This window comes from Eleutherodactylus coqui, chromosome 7 (assembly GCF_035609145.1).
Source record: "Eleutherodactylus coqui strain aEleCoq1 chromosome 7, aEleCoq1.hap1, whole genome shotgun sequence".
NCBI lineage: Eukaryota > Metazoa > Chordata > Amphibia > Anura > Eleutherodactylidae > Eleutherodactylus > Eleutherodactylus coqui.
The window spans coordinates 122,439,160-122,458,562 of NC_089843.1; the positions used below are offsets into that span (position 1 = coordinate 122,439,160).

A 19,403-nucleotide genomic window follows, 5' to 3' on the forward strand; every position below is an offset into this window, starting at 1 on the left:
TTGAATCTGGGACCATATAATGCAAGTCAGCAGTGCGGACTGAGTCACCATCAACAATATCTAATCAACACTAAGAATACATACAACACAGTGATTTGTGATCAGTTATACAAGTATGATAAACTTGGCACCAGATCCATAAAATAGCAAAAAGGATTTTTGCATTGTAGGTAAGAGAGAAAAGTCTTTTTTGATGTGCGGGGCATGACCTTTCTTCAGACAGAACAGTAGTGGATAACTGATGGACAGCACAACACTCAGTACAAGAGGGATGACAGTCAGCTACACAGAACATGTACAGAAGAAAAACTTTCAAGTCACTCTCAAAAAGTTGCAATCCTTAATCTGTATTCATTGAGACAAGTATCGAAGTATAGCCAATATCAAGCATAGAACTTGAATATAGCCACTTGGTTAATACAAGACATTTGGATTGACAAACTTTTTTGAGCAGTCAAGCCATAATATAACATATAGAAGTCATAAGTTAGCATTTTTAGTTAGAATACAGATGCAGCATCGCTAATTAAAAACATCAGCCAATCAACAAAAAAGGAACATGCTGACGATTCAATGAGGACTAACAAAAGGTTTAGAATATCACTTGCAGAAACCCACTTAGAACCTAAAAAAGTGGGTTCTAGTAGCAGATGTGCCTATAATATGTGGTATAACAAGTTAGCCTGGTCTCATCGTCTTAATAGAGAGCAGGACAAAATCGAATTAGCACAAAACATGGTAATGCTTAACTTATTAGGTGGTCGCACTTATAACTTGGAATGTTAAACAAAAACATCTGTTTTATATGTCACCTCGTCCGATATATGCACATTGTCCTTACTTCTATGGAACATAGTGTACAGAGACTTTCTAAGCATAAGGTTGGTTAAAGTTTAACCTCGGCCATTTATGTCTATGTACTGCAGAATGATTATGTTTTAATTGAATATGGCGCCTCCTATTTGTCAAAGTCAAATGGCGTCTAGTGGAGAGAGTCTAAAATGCATAGTGTTGCCTTTTCCCTTCCTGGGCTTCACAATGCCCTGGCAGGTGGTTTCAACCGTTGGCATAAAGAAGACATTCCAAAGACATAAGCACATACATTGTTCGGGAGTAGAAGGAACCATGTAGTAGTTTTAATGTTTTTGGAAATATTGTTTTTGGTATATAAAAATACATCTTCTAGTAGGGCATTAAATATGGAGCAGTAGCACAACACATAGTAATATGGAACATTTACTATACATACGTCCTGCTTCTGAGCAAAGTACATTCATTAGGAGTCTCTGACTAGTAGAATCGCTCCTAGTGGAAGCAGAAGTGATATGCAGCTCAAGTGGGGAAGCCAAGAAGAAATTATCTTCATTACATCTTTTACAACTTGCCTACAGCTGTCAACGTGCTACATACAGTTTTACAACAATCCTACCGCTTGTGCTCCCCAGACAAACCGCTGTCAGACTCGCTGTAAATCAAAATAAGTGTAAAGGGTTGTACAAGATTGGCAAAAAGAAGTCTGTTTTTTTTTTCTTCTTAAAAGAACAAAAACAAAACGGTGCCACTGTTTTCATGGGCTATGTCTGGTATTAGAGTTATACCCCCTCACTTAAGAGTGGATGCATGCAATACCATTATAGACCATGCACACTTGTATACCTCTATACTGAAGGCACACCTAAAGGAAGACCTATAGGCTGCTTCACAATTATGTAATAAGCATGTGATCGTTTAGAAGATATAAAGAGCACAATAAAAAATTGTCACTTTTTTTTCATCCTAGTCATGGGCCATGATCGCCCTAAAAACTTACACATCCTATATGTGGAAAAAAAACCTCAGTATGGAGGTAACTGTGTAGTATTCAGAGGTGCTGTGATTTTTATATATCTCTACTTTCAGATCTCTTCACATGGGACAACTATAGGCCCATTTAGACACAACGATTATCCGTTAAAAATTGCTCAAAGCCGTCTTTTGAGTGATAATCATTGTGTGTAACTGCACTGACATTGTGCAGTTTTTGTTAAACCATCGCTCATCGTTGTCTTTCAGCGTACTGAAAGACAATGATGAGTCTTATCAGGGATTCACAGCGGGATACAGCTGATACTATTGTTTCAGCTGTATCCCGCTCACTGATGACAGGCAGGGTATGAAGAACACAGCTGTTCATTTGCGTTCTCCATACCCCGCACAGAGCGCTCGGCTGTATAACAGCCGGGAGCTCCATGCAGAAAACAGCTGGATGTAGAAGACAAGCAGGGCCACCCCGCATATCTTCAGCATCCTCCGCTCAGAGCGCTCGGCTGTATAACAGCTGGGCTCTCTGAGCTGGGAACAGCTGGATGCAGAAGACAAGCGAGGACACCCCGCTTGTCCTCTGCATCCTCCGTTGGGAGTGCTCGGCTGTATGACATCTTCCAGAGCGCAAGGTTCATCTTCCAATGTAAATGACACGATTATGGTTCCATAGTCGCTCAAAAGACATCTTTTGAGCGATAATCGTTGTGTCTAAATGGGCCTATACATGCAACAACTGTCCCACAGACGGCCACCCAACTATTGCTCCTCTGCTCACACAAGAGGATTTAGCTCTGATAAAAACCAAGCGACTCTGACAATTGAGCAATTTCTCGCTCAGTGGCCTGTTGGCAGCCATGTGTCCATGGGATGATTATAATTCCAAAAAGTGCTTTCCAACCAGAATTTGGGCAATAATTGCCCCATGAAAAGTACCCTTAAGGCCTCCAGCACACTAATCATGAATGCGAGCTCCACCCAGGAGGCTTGGGCACAACTCACATCAGACAGTACAAAGACATAAGTACAGACACAGCACAATGACATGCATTGCCAAGTCCTATTTCTTGTCTCTAAAAAACATACAGGAATAGGACACACCATGAGTTTTTTCACATGCTCCATTAGTCTACATGGAAAACATCAATGTGCATACCCTCATAGGCCTATAATGGATTAACATGGACAGCATACCATCGGAAATACAGTAGCGTGCACCTAGCCCAACATTGTTCATTACCGCTCTGTTCAACCCAGCAGATGAGTAAATTGGACAAGAATATACAGGATTTAATTTGGCAGTGACAAGAATTGGACAAATTAGAAAATATATCATCCTAGTGAAAAAGTTCTCAGAGATCACCCACAAACTATTCAACCCCTTAAGAACATCAGTGTCAAATAGGCATTGTGTCATCTGTCAGCATTCGTATTCACTTACAGTCATATACTAGATTTCCAACTCTCTGTCTTGCCCTTATAGAACGTGCTACACATGAGGATTCCTTGTATAGGAGCAGCATGCATGTCATGTTTTGTCTGCCAGCAAGTAAAGAGACAGACTATATTAATTGACAAAGGTGCCAGGTTTCTCATTTTCAAGCCACAATCCTGGTTTCTAAGGCTCAATGTCTGCTGATCACTTTCTCTGTTTGTCTGATTTTATCTTTACTTTGCCTTTCCTATGAGGACTTTTACCACATGCCTTGAAGGCTCTTCACTCATTGAGAGTGGTTAACCCTGGGGTCAGCTGATCCCTGTCTTGTCCTAATCAATGCTGACTTCTAGAATTCGAAGGAAAGCTGTCATCAACAAACGTCTTCTGATCAGTTTCCTAAAGGGCAGCAGGAACTTTGAAATGTATACCGCAGTAGGATGAGCAGGTCTGTCACCATTAAGGATGTCAACACATCTGTTTTGATTCAACTTCAAGTCTCTTATCCATCATTCCTTTAAGTGCAAACCGAGAATAATGTTTTATGGATTGTTTTATCAGACATACGTAAGCACACAATATATAGATATCGTATGATTTATTGGCACTTTCTTCTGGCCTGTAATCATTGTGTACAAAACTAGTGTGAAAATGTGGACTACTAGGGAAACCACATATTTTTTGCTTTAATTCTAGTCTTAAGAAAAAAACAATCTACTGATAAGTGATGTTTTTTCTCTCTAGATAATGCATAGAAAACGAATAATTTAATATAGGATAAATGAAAGCTAAAAGGGTTGTTGTTTAGGACATATGAAACATCACATTACAAATACACAGTAGCTAGTGAAAGTAAATTAGCTGAATAGATCACCGTAAAAAACATCTTGGAGTGAAGGAAAAAAAAAAAGAAGTCTCTCTTCAGTAATCCCACAAAACAAAAGACAAGACACCGGTGTGCCAGTGCCTCTCCTGTCTCCCACAATGTATTTATATACTTCCAGTAAGACCGGGCTCCCACAAACAGGCGGAAAAAAATTGCAGCAGGGTCAATTTTAGCTCGGATTCCACGCGAGCGGTCCCCATTGAAGTCAATGGGTGAGAGAGACAGAGAAAAAAACCTGAATCACTACTTTCTGGTGTAGTTTGCTTGTCTGCGATTAGAGATGAGCGAACGTACTCGGTTCGGGTGTTTCTGCACTCGAGCACCGCTTTTTCCGAGTAACTGACTACTCGGACGAAAAGATTCGGAGGGCGCCGGGGGCGGCCTGGTGAAGCTGGGGGTAGCAGTGGGGAACAGGGGGGAGCTCTCTCTCTCTCCCCCCCCCCCCCCACTTCCCTCTGCAACCCCCCCGCTCACCCTTGGCGCCCCCCCGAATCTTTTCGTCCGAGTAGTCAGTTACTCGGAAAAAGCAGTGCTCGAGTGGAAAAGCACCCGAACCGAGTACGCTCGCTCATCTCTATCTGTGATCTCTTTTTATGCTGTGCATGCGCATACATCTGCCTGGAAAAAAATAATAAAAAATTGCACGCATTCGTGATCTTTCGTGACCTTTTGCAATTATTTTCCGCGGTGGATTGCAGGTCTTCCACTGCAGATATCCACATATGGAATCCAACCCTTTTGTGTGAGCTCGGCCTAAAACTATGTCCAGTCTGCAATACATATTATATTCACAACTATAGATTAGACGTGCATTAGAGTGATGTCAAGTCTGTGGTTAATGAAACTTGCCCCCAGTTTTTGTCAGTCTGTAAGACTGCCTAGAGATGAAATGTCTTGAGATATTCTTCAAAAAACATAGGAGTTCATTTCCAGCTGGTGAAAGGCTGAGGTGGTGCGGCTTTAGCCAAGTGTGTGGCTTATCTTTGTGCCGTACTATAGACAATGGGAGAGGATCCTGCTGCAGTCAGTTGTTTTACAGCCAGATACAGCAGTGCTTTCCAAACTACTGTTTCCCAAAGTCCAGTCCTCAGGTCCTCCCAACAGGTTTTGGTTTGATTATATCACATAGGAGAGGACACCTATGGCAATGTCTGAGACACTAACAATAGCTACATCATATGTGATACAGTCTGAATCCTGAAAACCCAACCTGTTATCGGGTCATGAGGACTGGAGTTTGGGAAACACCTAGATACAGTATAGTGACAATGATTAGGGGTTTGCTGGTCTCCTGGGGTTATGCTGAAGTAATATTGACCCATCCAGTACTCCAGCGTTCCTCCCTGTTTTTTTTTTTTTTAAACGGCCCCGTCCTTAAGTAAAAAATCATATGTTCTGATAAGCCACACCCCTAACCCCTCCCTTGACCACACCCTCTGTCCCGTTTCGGGGCTCCACGAGAAACTTTTGCTTCAAAAACGGCTTCATGGCTGAAAAAGTTTGGGAATCACTGATCTAGAGTCTTCTTATTTGTGAACGAGTTTAAAAGCTGGAGGTGCAGCAATACCTCTAATCAACTTGACTGACTATAGCTTGGCAGAATGTATGAGGTCACATAATATCCAATGAGCCGCGCCACAGCTCTGCAACTATGAGGCAGCTTATTGGACGTTGAGTAGAGCACTTGAGCTAGAGGTCCCACCTCCAAACACTTACTGGAAAATACTCCTGAACATGTTTTGCATGCGCATTTCAGATGCATGGAAAAAAATAGGACCTGCTCTGTTTTTGTGTGCACCAAGGGCTCTATAGAAGTATATGGGAGGTGCTCAAGTATGCACTCAATACCTGCACAATTGCACAATTCCACAGAGAAAACGAATACAGCTGGAACTACTTAGGCTAAATAGTCTTTTAAAGCACAGAGGGGGGAGAAACTCTGCAGTCCTCTGTGATAGCAGCGGCAGGGGATTCCTTCATCCCCGCTGCGTCTGAAGGGATTCCCTGCAGAGATGAAGGAATCCCCTGCCTCTCCAGTCACAGAAGATTGCGGAGTTCTCCCATTGCTTTCAATGGGGCCAGTGCTGCTGTCGCCAATGGGCGATATCACAAGAAGATAGAATATGCTGCGATGTGTTGCTCGCATCGTGGGTGTCATGCGGGAAAACATCGCTCATGTGTATGAACCCATTCAAATAAAAGGGTTCATATTTGTGCATCTCACAACGCACAAATCTCAAGTAGTTTTATCACCCATGTGAAACTGGCCTTAAAGTTGACTTGCACAGTCCTGCTGATGATACAGCCAGTCAAAGATATTAAAGTTTCCTCACACCTAACATAGTGCTATTAGCAATTTTTCCATGCAAAACTGCTGATGGACAGGCATGACAAATATGAGTATATGACCATTAACATCTTTTTATAGAAAGGTACACAGAAGAGGATTCCTATGGAGGACAAACAGCTCATATATAAATTACGAGAGTATTCAATCAGAAAACTACAAGGAATAATACTTAGAAGCTCAATGTTATTCACTATACAGGTGGTCCCCGACTTGCGAACAGGTTCCGTTCCGGGAGCCCGTTCGCAAGTCCGTTTTGTTCGCAAGTCGAACAAATGGTAGTATGGAGCGGGATCGCGGGTGGATCCCGCTCCATACAACGTCGGGTGCAGGCTGTTCTTACAGTGGGCACCCGGCGGCAGCAGTTCCGACGAGCCGCGCCGCTTGTCGGAACTGTTAACACTTTAAATATCGCTCTGACAGCGGTATTTAAAGTGTTAACAGTTCTGACGAGCGGCGCGGCTTGTCGGAACTGCTGCCGCCGGGTGCCCGCTGTAAGAAACAGCCTACACCCGACGTTCAGGGGGCCCGTACAGTGTCCCACGATGAGATCGCGGGACGCTGTGTGGTTGCTAGGCAGCCGGGGACCTCCTGAAAGGCCCCAGGGCTGCCTATGCAGAGTGCCCAGCAAGCGCCTTTCAGAAGGCCCCCGGCTGCCTAGCAACCGCGATCTGACCGGACAGGCTTCTATCAGGCTTGATAGAAGCTTGTCCGGTCCCTGCACAGTATGATGTAATGCCATAGCATGACATCATACTGTGCAGGACAGATAGTTCGTATCTAGCGAAATTCGTAAGTCGAATGTTCGCAAGTCGGGGACTATCTGTATTATGCAGATGAGTGAGCTGAAGGAACATGCCATGTCTTTTCATACAAGAGAGTTTAGTGATGTGCAAGGGCCAAATATAGTATAAAGGCCCATTTAGACACAACAATTATCGCTCAAAATTTACTCAAAAGCCATCTTTTGAGCGATAACTGTTGTGTTTAAACGCGCAGCCATCATGCACTTTTCGTTCATCGCTCACTTCTACTTTTCCAGAAATAAGCAATGACTTATCAGCGGCGCAGGCTGATATCTCAGCTGGCAGCGCTGCTAAGATTCTCTTAGCTGGTATCCTGCTGACAGTTCTCAGCGGTACACCATCTAAAAGTGCGGAGAAGAAGGGAGCTGTATACAGAAGAAAGCGCTCCAGCTGTCTTCTGCATACCCCACTTGGTGTGCTCAGCTGTATATCAGCTGAGCATTCTGAGAACACAGCAGCTGTATACAGAAGACAGCGCTCCCAGTGTCTTCTGTATACAGTGCTCCAGCTGTCTGCTGTATACCCCGCTCGGAGCTCTCTACTGGTACCAGCTGAAAGCTCTGAGAAGAAAGGATCTGTATACAGAAGACAGCACTTCGGCTGTCTTCTGCATACTCTGCACGGAGCGCTCAGCTGTATACCAGCTGAGCGCTCCAAGAATACAGCAGCTTTATACAGAAGACAGAGCTCCCAGTGTCTTCTGTATACAGTGGGAGCCTTCATTTACACACTAATAAGCTCTTAAGTAGCTAACTAGCTATGCAAAAGTAAACACTCAAAACTGTCACCTAAACTGCAGTTTGAGCGAATTTTGAGCGATCATCTTGTCGTCTAAATGCACACAATGATTATTGCTTAAAAAAAGATTGCTTTTGAGCAAATTTTGAATGATAACACTGCTCATCAGCAATTTTGCAACTGGTGTGCAATACATCAATTCGTATGGATTTTTGGTGTAGAATCCGAATTTTCCTTTAGAAATGATGTATCACGTAAGGTTTTTATGTAATTTAGATTTTTTCAATTTTTTTAAAGGTTTTTGTGTTTGTGCTCATTTTCTGGTGAATTATTTATATAAAATTAAATCAGTGACTTAGTTAAACTCTTTATTTGAATGTAAGACAATGGATGAAGTTCTAAAAATGGTCACTAGATGGCAGAACAATGTAGTTGAGCTGGAAGGTTACCGACATGAGCCTATCTGTACTGCTGTTTAGTGTTTGTTGTAATCTGCATGAAGCACTTCTCTTCATTCTTACCTCAGCATATCGGTATTTTTTGAGTCTCATTCACAAATACATTACCAGAAAAACACTGAGTTGAGTGTTATTTTTTTTGTATTTAAAACCAGACAGTATTTGGCAGTACCGTATTATTGTCTATGTAATAGTGCTATGTATCTCAGAAATGTCACTTGATAGATAGAATCTGATTCTTCCACTGAATTCGGTACCACAAAATAGTAAAATTAACCTGTTTCCAAGCCAGATACAGAATTTTTTTTTGATTTGTTGACCAATGTAATTGTTGCGTCTAAATTGTCCTTAAGAAACAGGGCAAATTTTGGATCTGGGTTCTCCCAGAGTTTTCCCCAAAAGAAGTAATGTATATAGTCTGCAAACCATAAAAGTGATTACAGTACAGTCAAATTCAGTGAATCACAAGTGATGTCATCTCTGATTGAAGTCAGTCGCTTTCACTTTTCATCTCCATCTGGCCCAGACAGCCACAATGATCTTTTTTCAGCCAAAACTCATCTCTATAGAATTTAAAACAGAAGTTTTTGGCTCCTTAGTCTTCAACCTCTTTCCCCATTTCTACACAAAGACTCCATCCATAGTGCCGCAGATGGTAATAATGTCTCCCACTTTAAGCCCCACATACTAATAGTGCCCCCTTTCTGTCCCAATACAGAAAGGGGGCACTATAGTGACCATATTGTTCCCCCTGTTCTGAGTGCACGGATCCAGTTGAAATAAGTGCTTACCCATGAATCTGGGTGGGCCCCCTTCCCCTCCATGCTTGTCTACAGTCCCACCCTCTCCAACAGTGTTACGCCCCTGATGGTTCGGAGATGGAAAAATGGACGCTCCCAATATAGGAAGAAGTTGTAAAAGAAAAATAGGCGGTCACTGTGAAAGAGTTCACAGGATATGTGGATGGACTCATAGAATGAAAATGGATGCAGATTACCAGTAAGCATGATGCTTGTTAATCAAAAGTTAGGTGAGAAAGCAAATTAGAGTGTTCACAGGTTGAGGAGTAGCCAAAAATGGGGAAATGAGAGGAAAAGTTACTAGTAGTAGTAAAGCTAGTGAGGCTAGAAATACATCTTATAATCACATGTATAACCAGTTTTAGCTTCCGATATCTATGTAGAGTTTTCCAATATTTTATTATACTCTCACTTGCCTCCTCAGCATGGTTTGGGTACCTGTTTTACCTTTTTTTAAGGCCCATTTACACAGAAGGATGATTGCTCAAACTTAGCTCAAACGACAGTTTGAGTGACAGTTTTGAGCGATCATCTTTGCATGCAGGCAGAGCGGGATAGCTCTGAGAACAATGCAGCTGTTTTGTATATGCAAACAGCTGCATTGTTCTCGGAGCTTTCAGCTGGTGTACTGCTGAGAACTGCCAGCAGGATACCAGCTGAAAGTATGCCATCAGCACTGCCCACTGAAATATCAGTGTGCGACGCTGATAAGGCTTATCGCTCATTTCGAGCTTGCTAGAAATAAGCAATAAATGAACAGTGCACGAAAAGTGCATGATGGCTGCGTGTTTAGATGCAACGGTTATCACTCAAAAATGACTTTTGAGTGAATTTTGACCGATAATCGTTGTGTTTAAATGGGCCCTTTAGGCAGCAGTCTCATTCTCCATAATAACAACTGTGATTTCTGACCTTGATTCTAGAAACCTTGTCGAGACACATCTTGCTGGCAGGGAAGAAACGGCACAAATTAAAGTGCTTATTCCATGAGAAGTAGATCTTAAGGTATATCTACTTTTTCTGGATAGGTGCATTTAGACTGAAAGATGATCGCTCAAATGACAGTTTTGAGTGATCATCTTTGCATAACTCTTAAGTAGCTAATTAACTACTTAAAGAATTAAATGCAGGTGGAGTGGGACACCGCTGTTAATGCCGAGAACAGCAGCTGTTAAACAGCTGCTTTGTTCCCCCAGTTAACAGCGGTGTCCCGCTGAGCTGATCACTCTGAGAAACACCAGGAACGCTGACAGCACCTTTGTTTTCAGAGTTTTCAGCTGTTATCCCGCTGGGAAGTCCTAGCGGTATACCAGCTGAAAGAATGCTATCAGCGCTGCCCGCTGAGAAAATCAGCGTGTGGCGCTGATAAGAGTCATCGGTGATTTGTAGCTAGCTAGAAATCACCAATGAACGAATAGTGCATGATGGCAGTGCGTTTAGACACAACAATTATCGCTCAAAAGATGGCTTTTGAGCAAATTTTGAGCGATAATCGTGTCTAAATGGGCCTTAAGAGTTACCTTCTAATAATCCCATAAAAGTAACTGTATAAAGTGTCCTGAAAAGAGCAAACTGGAGTCTACAACCCTGCTTGTGTTTTGCATCATTATTGTTTCATACTAATGTAATCATCCAACATCCTTGCAATAGACCTGAGTCACATCCTCTTCATTTATTCTGCAAGGCGATTTGCTGGAAATCATTTCAATACAATAAACAAATATATGTATATATAGCCGGTGGAAAGTTTAATGCTAATTAAAGAGCATAGAAGTTTATTTTTTAAATGTTTTAACACAAATATTTTCAGTATTTTGGTGCAGTTGCTCATATACTATTTTTGCCTGCACAGTGGTGGTGCAGGGAAGTGCAGCACAGCTCTGTTCACTTGTATGGATCTGCCTAGGGATCCCAGAGGTCAGATCACACCTCACCAATCTAAGGTTATGGCATATCCTATCAATCACATTATATGACAAGAATACGTAACAGCAGTCCAAGGATGTATTTACTATGTAAAACAAGATCAACAAACAAACTCAATTTTGCAAGAATTTATTGTGCAATATCCTCTTTGTGCAAACATGAAAGTAAAATATCACATGGCCTTCATACATATCACCTTAACATATACATTATAAATACAGTATTTTACATGACGGACTATTTACAGTTTGTGGGCGATGCCGCTTCTAGCTTGCCATCCACAGTGTGAAAGTGATAATGAAACAAGGCAGGGTTGTGGAAGGATCCAGTCCTAGACATAGTGTCAACACAAGTCCTGAAGCTGCAGAAACTAACACGCTCCTCTGATCTCGGATTATCCTCTTCACGATCTCACAAAACTAGGAAACAAAAGCAAATTCCCGTTATGGTGTAATATAGTAATCCAGAAGTAATTTTTCCCCGATCACACTCAATTACCAGAACATATGACACAAGCAGAAGTCATATTTTCAACTGAAAAATACTTTTTTCCAATTAAATTAAGACCTGAATATATTTGTTGCCAGTTCCCCCTTGAATAGCCGTCATACTACATTATCTGATTACTGATAATAAACAAGACATGTCAACATCTAGTCAAGTCATCATAGTTTACTGGACATTGTGGCTAAGTTTGACAAATTTCCTAGCAGTTACCCCCAGTTATTTAGCTTAGACAAAATGAGGTATAAGGTAATGAATGTCATCATGGAAACCACATGGGGAAGTTCTCAGAACAAAAATAAACAAAAACCCACAGCTCTATAAATGATTATACCGTACATGAGACATACAGCCCCTGAGGTCAGGCTCACTTACGAAATCCACTATGATCAAGTCAGTAAATCCAGTTTGTCCATGGATTTTACCCTCTAAATGTCAAGGGTGAAATCCAACAAAGAGATCTGTAATAAATCTATTGGTATACTGTAGATTGCAAGTTTTCCTACAGCTTATAAATAGGGTTTTCTAAAAAAAAAAAAAATTGGCGCAGGATCGGCACCAAATGAACTATGGAAAATCAACCACATTCTGTACCAGAATTACCTTTTATCATCTAGTCATAGGATAGGCAATAAAAGTCTGATCAGTGGGGGTCTCACCGTTGATGCCCCTAGCGATCCTTAGAATGCGGTCCTGTTTAACCCTCTTCTCCTCACTGCAGTCTTACTGCACCCCCCACAATAAGGAGGTGATTGAATGGAGCTATGGTCATGCATGCGCAGTGCCGCTCCATTCATTTTCAACAGGACTGCCGGAGACAGCTGAGTGCTTGTATTCGACTACAGTATTTCTGTCTGTCCACTGAAATGAATGCAGCAGTAGTTATATATCCTTGGCAATCCCTTTATACAATTTAATGTCACTGTGAGCGGGAGAAGCATCCCCATAGGGAGGAGAAGAGAGGGACACGGGTCCTCCGTACTCAGGATTGGTGGAGGTCTTAGCTTAACTAAAAGTCTAATTGGTTGAGGTCTCACTGCTATCCAATTTCTTGAAAGGGTTTTCCGGGACTTTAATGTTGATGGCCCATCCCTAGTATAGGCCATTAATATCAGATAGATGGGGGTTCAAGTCCTGGCTCCCTCACTGATCTGCCGATTGTAGGAGACATGGTACTCAAGCTTCATTGTTTACCAGGCACAATGCAGTATATTTCATAGTAATTGTGCCTGGTACTTGGCTCGGACCAAACTGCAATACCAGGCACAGCCACTACCAAATATACAGCACTGTGCCTGAGAAACAATGAAGAGGCTGCAGCACTTCCCTTAGTGCCACTGCCCCTTCAATCATCAATATTAAAGTCCTAGAATGCTGTTTTAGCTTTTGCACTTGAAATATATATGCAGAAATATTTTAAAAACAGTTTTGTGTATGCCGTACTTTGCTTTCAATTGTCTTATATTAGCATTAAAATTAAGAAGCCTATACAGGGTAATCTCAGCAGAGATAAGGGCGAGCTCACACGGTTGTATAACTACCGCCTACTACGCAAGCGCTGTACGCCCCTGTAATACATGGTAACTCACAGGCAATTAAGTACATTTCCTTACACAGTTCCAATCACATTAGCGTGGTGGAATTGCGCAATGCACGAGCACAAAAAAGAACGCAGCATGTTCTATTTTGCCACGTATATACGCGAGATAGAGCCCATTGTTTTCCAAGTTATATAGAAATGTAATTTATCTTGACTTGCATGGTGGCCTACCTTGTTATCTTAGCACATCTACGCCATTTGCATAGTCCAGCAATCAATAGACAGTAATGGGTTACACAAATAGTGCAAAATGCCAAATGAATGTTTGACGCACCAAGCAAACCGCAATGGCACGCTGAATGTTTACTTATGAAAGGACACATCTGCAGTGGCCAGAAAAAGTGCCACTTCCCATGTACACACACACACACATATATAACTTTTCAAAGAACTCATGCTTACATGATAGCCAGTGTGACAACCACCAAAAGTGCTATTTACTTTACCTAAAATTATGTTTTTGTGCTTTTAAAAAAGAAAGAAAAATTCTAAAGTGCTGGCAACTAACTAGGGGTCTTCTTTTGTCCTAACTTGCTGTCCACTGCCTGATGTCAAGCATGTGACTAGATACTAGCCTATAACAGAACAGGTGATGGAAGATTGGCGAGGAGTCATCTTGCTTATTGAAGTCTCTGATAGCAGAGGAGGAGGAGGGAGAGACACACAGATGTTGTAAAGGCTATTGTGAAGTTGTTTTCTGCTGTTTATTCACATCTCCACTGCTCAGTATTGTTGTACACTGTCCTACATGAGGATGTGTTTTGTGTATGTTACAGACAGAAAGCAAAATTTGCAGTGCTGTGTGCACAGTGTGCAAGAAAAGCTCTACTGGCTAACATGGTACTAAACGTTTTCAGTGTACGAGAGATATAACAGCAGGCAATGCCCACCAATTTTGAGAAATCCGAAAATCGGATAAACAGCCTGCAGAAGGCACAACTGGTGATTAATGCTTATAATTACATCTACATACACCTGGCAGCTTATTCTGAAAAAGTAGCTTACCTATGCCTCAGGTAAAATGTGATTAGCAGTAATCAAAGTTGTACTTGTAGCTTCTATATCCATGTAGCTTCTAGAATAGCTCTGTAATAAAACCTTTGTCTCTAAGGGCTCATGCCCACGGATTTACACCGCGAGAGTACCGCAAATCAAAACAAAAAAGTGCCAGCCAGTGATCGTGTTTTTCCGCGGTTTCTCTTTCTTTGATTAGCTTCAACAGAACCTTGCAAGCGCGGATTTCCGCTGCGGGAAACACGATGCAAATCCGTCCATGGGCATTCACCCTGAAGAGAACCAACATGACAGGGTCTGCTGTGTCCAATGATGAGGAAAAACTCAAATTCAATAAGGCTATGTTCACATGTAGCGGATTTTTCAACGGCATGTGAGCATACCCTAAATGTACATTGTACAGCCTAAGATCATGTTCAGTATTTAGTCCTGTTACATACCATATAGCCTCAGATTCTAGAATTGGCCCAGATCCTGCAATAAAACTACAGGGCCTGGCCAATGTCTATAGCATGCAGGGTTTTACAAGCAACTGATAGTCTACAGCTTGTTGGAACAGTACAAATGTACAGTATAAGCAAAAAACCTTCAAAGTAATATTGGCTAAACTTTAAGAAAACAAGAACTACTGTTCTAGAAGCTGCACCCTATGCCAAACTGCATGCCCTTCAGTATAGCACTTGTTACTGCAACTTTAATTGTACAGAACTAGCACTGCTACCTCGCGTCACCCCTATATCCTTATAGATTGTAATTGTTTATTAGTTTATGCAACGTAGAATATATTGGCGCTATATATAAAGAGGCTTAATAGTGTTAATATGGGAGGGAGGAAATAAGGGGATTGGTTAAGTTCAAAACAGGATCGCTTAGGATATAAGTAAGGCTCCCTTCACATATGTCTGACAATCTGCTTTGGTTTCCCTCTGAGGAGGTAGAAAAACACACGTGATCCCATGCTTTCCTCTGGGAGCTGTCAGTTGTGACACTGGATCCTCCATGTGCCGAGCAGATTAAGGGCTGCTTCACATCAGCATTGGGGATCTGTTTTCCTGCTCTGTTTGGGTAGAAGGACTACAGCGCCCCCTGGCCTAATGGAGTCATTTTAGGATGAAACAAAGAGTGCCAAATGGCCCCCGTTGATGATTTCTGTATGCCGCACTATTTCATCCTGTTTGTAAAACTAATTCAACTAAGGTTGAGCCCAAACTCAGTCTATGGGAATCGGAAGGGTGCAAATGGACACAACTGATTACCTTTTTTTACATACTAAGGCATAAAGAAACCTAAGCTGAGTAGCCATAGAAAGAGCGATTTGTTACCAAGTTGCCACTTTACAGTCTTCCCTACTGCGCAAAGAAATAGTTGGTGGGATGCACATTGCCCAATGACCTACAGTTTCTGGGCTCCGTCACACGATAGTGTTTGCACACACAAAATCTGCATGCACTGAGAACAGAGAATATATCCAATTGATTTCAATGGGTTCATTCTCAGAAGCGCGTTTTGTGTGTTTTGCTCAATTTTCCTGCTTCTTAAACGAAAGTGCCATAGAAGTCTATGGGAGGTGTGAAAATACGCAAGGAAGAGGATTATACCACGGAATTCACCCCCTCATTTGAAGAGGTGTAACCTGCTCCACAGATCCCATGCTATAATTCACATGATGCGGATTTAAATTCCGCACCGAATGCCAATTTCCGCACTGATTTAGGCCTAATGTCCACTTGCGGCTTTGACTTGCGGATCACCTGCAATTCAAAGCCATCCATAGGGATGCATTGGCATTCGCAAACTATTTAAAAGCATGCGGATGCCATTTTCTCCTAGCGTGCGGATCTCAACTGTGTGTGTAGTAATGCAAACAGTAGCAAACCATTGGAGAATGGCCAGTAATGTTACACAAATCTTCTGCACTGAGAGCCCACATAAGGCTCCTTCCTCACCAGTCTTTTCATTTGCATAGTTTAACTCCGAGTTGAACACCAAGCATAGCAGAAATGATGGTTCGGGCACATGTCAGACCCGGACAATGCCCTATGGACCCCAATAAATATAATGGGGTTCATTGGGTTTCCAACATGCTGGCTGGCATGCTTCCATATGAAACGGCACACAACGCTCCACCATTTCATTCTGGATTCTGTGCCAGACGCATGATACGGAGCCTCCAAACACATCTGAACGTGGCTTTTAACTGCTACAACTTATTGTTCCCCAAACCACCCTTGTGGGCCCACTCAGCCCAATATCGGCTGTTACAGCTCTAGTTACACCCATGAAAATACTGATCCCACCACCAGTGACACCAAGAATTGTAGCTTTCATCTGAGTCCGTTCTACGGTTGCATCCAGTGTATCCTGTTCATACAGCGCAGCCTGCAGGTAAACGACCATTTGCCTGTAGAAGTATTATTTATACCTACACCCAAAGCCCCCCATGCAGTAATTCTACCTGAAGTAGAGCATTTTAATTTGAAACTATAGGATTTGCAAGCAGTGACGGCCTTAGGCACATAATCTATTGTTGCTGACAGATAACCTGGTATCCCGACTCACCTAGAACTTTAGTCTATATTGCACAACAATGTTGGGTACAATAGGCCACTGCATACTAAAATTATTTCGGCAGTGTATTGCTTCATTTAGACATAGCTATTATTTGAGCACTATATGGTTGTAGTTATATAGGCATTGTGTGGCACTGCTACTTACGGTTGGCACTGCTACACATTATATTGATTTTCCATTGTGTGCTGCTAAAGTGCCACTTTGGCTGGGCTCGCACAACCGTGTGCACTGGACATGCATACTTGCTGAGTGCTGTCAATTTCCATGCACTATCTTGGCATGTGTGCGCGTAACATGAGCCAAGATAGAGCATGCTACCATTTTTGCTTGCATAATCGGCACGCAAAAAAGAAAAATGCCGGTGTGAGTGGCCCAATGCAAATCAATGGGCTAGAGACAATACGCCCTTTTGAGAGCGGCCTTACTGTGCAATATATGACAATGTTTAGGAACTGTTGACAACAGAATGTTCTGTACAGGACTTCAGGCAACCTAAGACCGGTCCGGTTTGTAAGGAACTGTGTGATCATGTGGTCACTAGGAGATGCTGCGTTAACCTGTAGTAATTAATTTAAGTGAAGCTGGGCACACAATAGCCACTTACCTTCGGCACTACCTTCGCCCAGCAAGGTCTAATTGAATTCTCGCAGTGAAGAAGCTGGCCCTTTGCAAGCACATTTGAAAACCACTTCTCACTAGTGACCATCATCACATTCTGCCCGCTGCAAACACTTCTCAGAAAACTCCCAGATTGCAGAGTTCAATGTCTGCATGACTTGTCCATGAATATCCCCCACCAAATGTTTATGTACTGACACTGCACAGACCGCTGTATATATTTTCGCTCTTGCAGCACACTAAATCATTCACACTAATACACATTAAAACTTTTCACACCTTGAGAAGCAAGAACATACTGTGAATATTACTTCAACCCACCAGAAGCAACCATTCATTCCCTCGTCATTGCAGTACGCAGCAGCCCCATTTACCAGCTAGCTGATCATCTATGGCATTTTTCTACTCTTTCTATTCCCCGGCCATCTATTTCCATCCAATACATTGAGATATCACAATATAATATAACATTCTAATTTACCTTATCAGTCTGAAAGCTCACAGGAAACCCGTATCTGCAGTAAGTGACAAAGTGCTCGCAGTTATCCCACAGCAGGCTGTAGGATGTGGCCCCCAGCAGCTTCTCAGCCCTCTGAGCTACTTCTTCATTAGAAAGAGGTTTTGTCTTGAAACTTCTGTCCATGTGATTAACTATTATATTACCACCATAGGCAAAGTCCTGCACACTGTCCACTCTTATACTGGCCACCTTAGCTAGGACTCCCAGGATCAGCCTTTTGTTGGTGACGACCTTCCCAATCAGATACTTGTCGTCCGAAATAGCAGGGAGGATATCAGGCATCAGGTGGGCAACCTTGTTCTCTCCCAAGTAGATCCCAAAGTGAACAAACAAAGTCCTGGGAACCTCTAATAGGTCTCCTCGCTTAAAAAAGGACGTATCCAGGTAATGGGAATCTTCTCGTGCCTGTTCTGTAATGCCAAAGAGTTTAAAGTTGGCGACTAATGAGATTTTCTCAAGAAGAAGAACCAGCAGGTCTAACAGTGAACTTTTCATCTTGCTCCTTTCTTGCTTTCAGCCTGCTGCGGTTATGAGACCTACCCTTGTGCTGAGATGCTTTGGGCTTTTTAATTTGGGGAATATTTATAAGGTTTCTGTGTTTTCAAGTGACATCACAGCACAGTGGCCACGATTGGTTGCAAGAATTTTGGCAGCTGCCTGGGCGGTTTGTTAATGTATCAGTGGAACAAACTCTCTAGACATAAACACTCAGCCGGCAATGGCACTTCTCTCGTAGCCCTCTGACGAGTAAATTCACAGAACAGGCACTCCCTATGCTACACCAGGGATTTTCCACAGTGGAGAACAGGCTGATTCATGAATGAAGCTTCACATCATTTTTTTTTCTAAGCAGACCTGGACGGCTTAAAACTTCTTTCCACTTCCTTTACGTTTTGACTGGCTGTTCCCCATTTTCAGCGCACAAAGCAGACGGGCTGACTTTATTATTATACTTCATTTTTACAGGCAGGAGGGTCACATAGAATTGCCAATAGTTTCTCTGCATGTTAAACAGAAGTAAATCGAATGGATGCAGAATGTTTGTTAGTTTTATGAAGAATAATAAACATTGCTGCAGATTTACTAACAGGCAGCCTATAAATACACCAAATGTATCACAGTGCAGAGAAGTTGGGGATCTTCTGCACATTGATGCGTATAAACCGCACCCTTTCCTTTTATTTTTGTACTTATAGATCATAAATAGGTCTAAATGTTGATGAGACATTTGATGCGGTAAATCTTGCTACAATTTCCGACATGGTCTAGGCATCATCAGATCAGGGCGCATTCATACAGTGCAGTTTGAATGCGTTAAAAACTGCATCAGAAAACCCAGATGCATTTTTACTGCAGTTTTGCTGCATCTGTGGCCAAAAA

The 19,403-nt window shown here is 42.2% G+C and overlaps 1 protein-coding gene across 1 annotated transcript; it reads right to left on the reverse strand.

The window, feature by feature from the left end:
• Window positions 1-11,309: 11,309 nt before the first annotated feature.
• LOC136573388 (lecithin retinol acyltransferase-like) lies at window positions 11,310-18,774 on the reverse strand. Its single transcript, XM_066574682.1, has 2 exons — window positions 17,985-18,774; window positions 11,310-11,615 (listed from the first exon to the last, which is right to left on the reverse strand). Exons 1-2 carry the CDS (start codon window positions 18,516-18,518, stop codon window positions 11,463-11,465), a joined length of 687 nt encoding a protein of 228 aa, XP_066430779.1. The 5' UTR covers window positions 18,519-18,774; the 3' UTR covers window positions 11,310-11,462.
• Window positions 18,775-19,403: the final 629 nt, after the last annotated feature.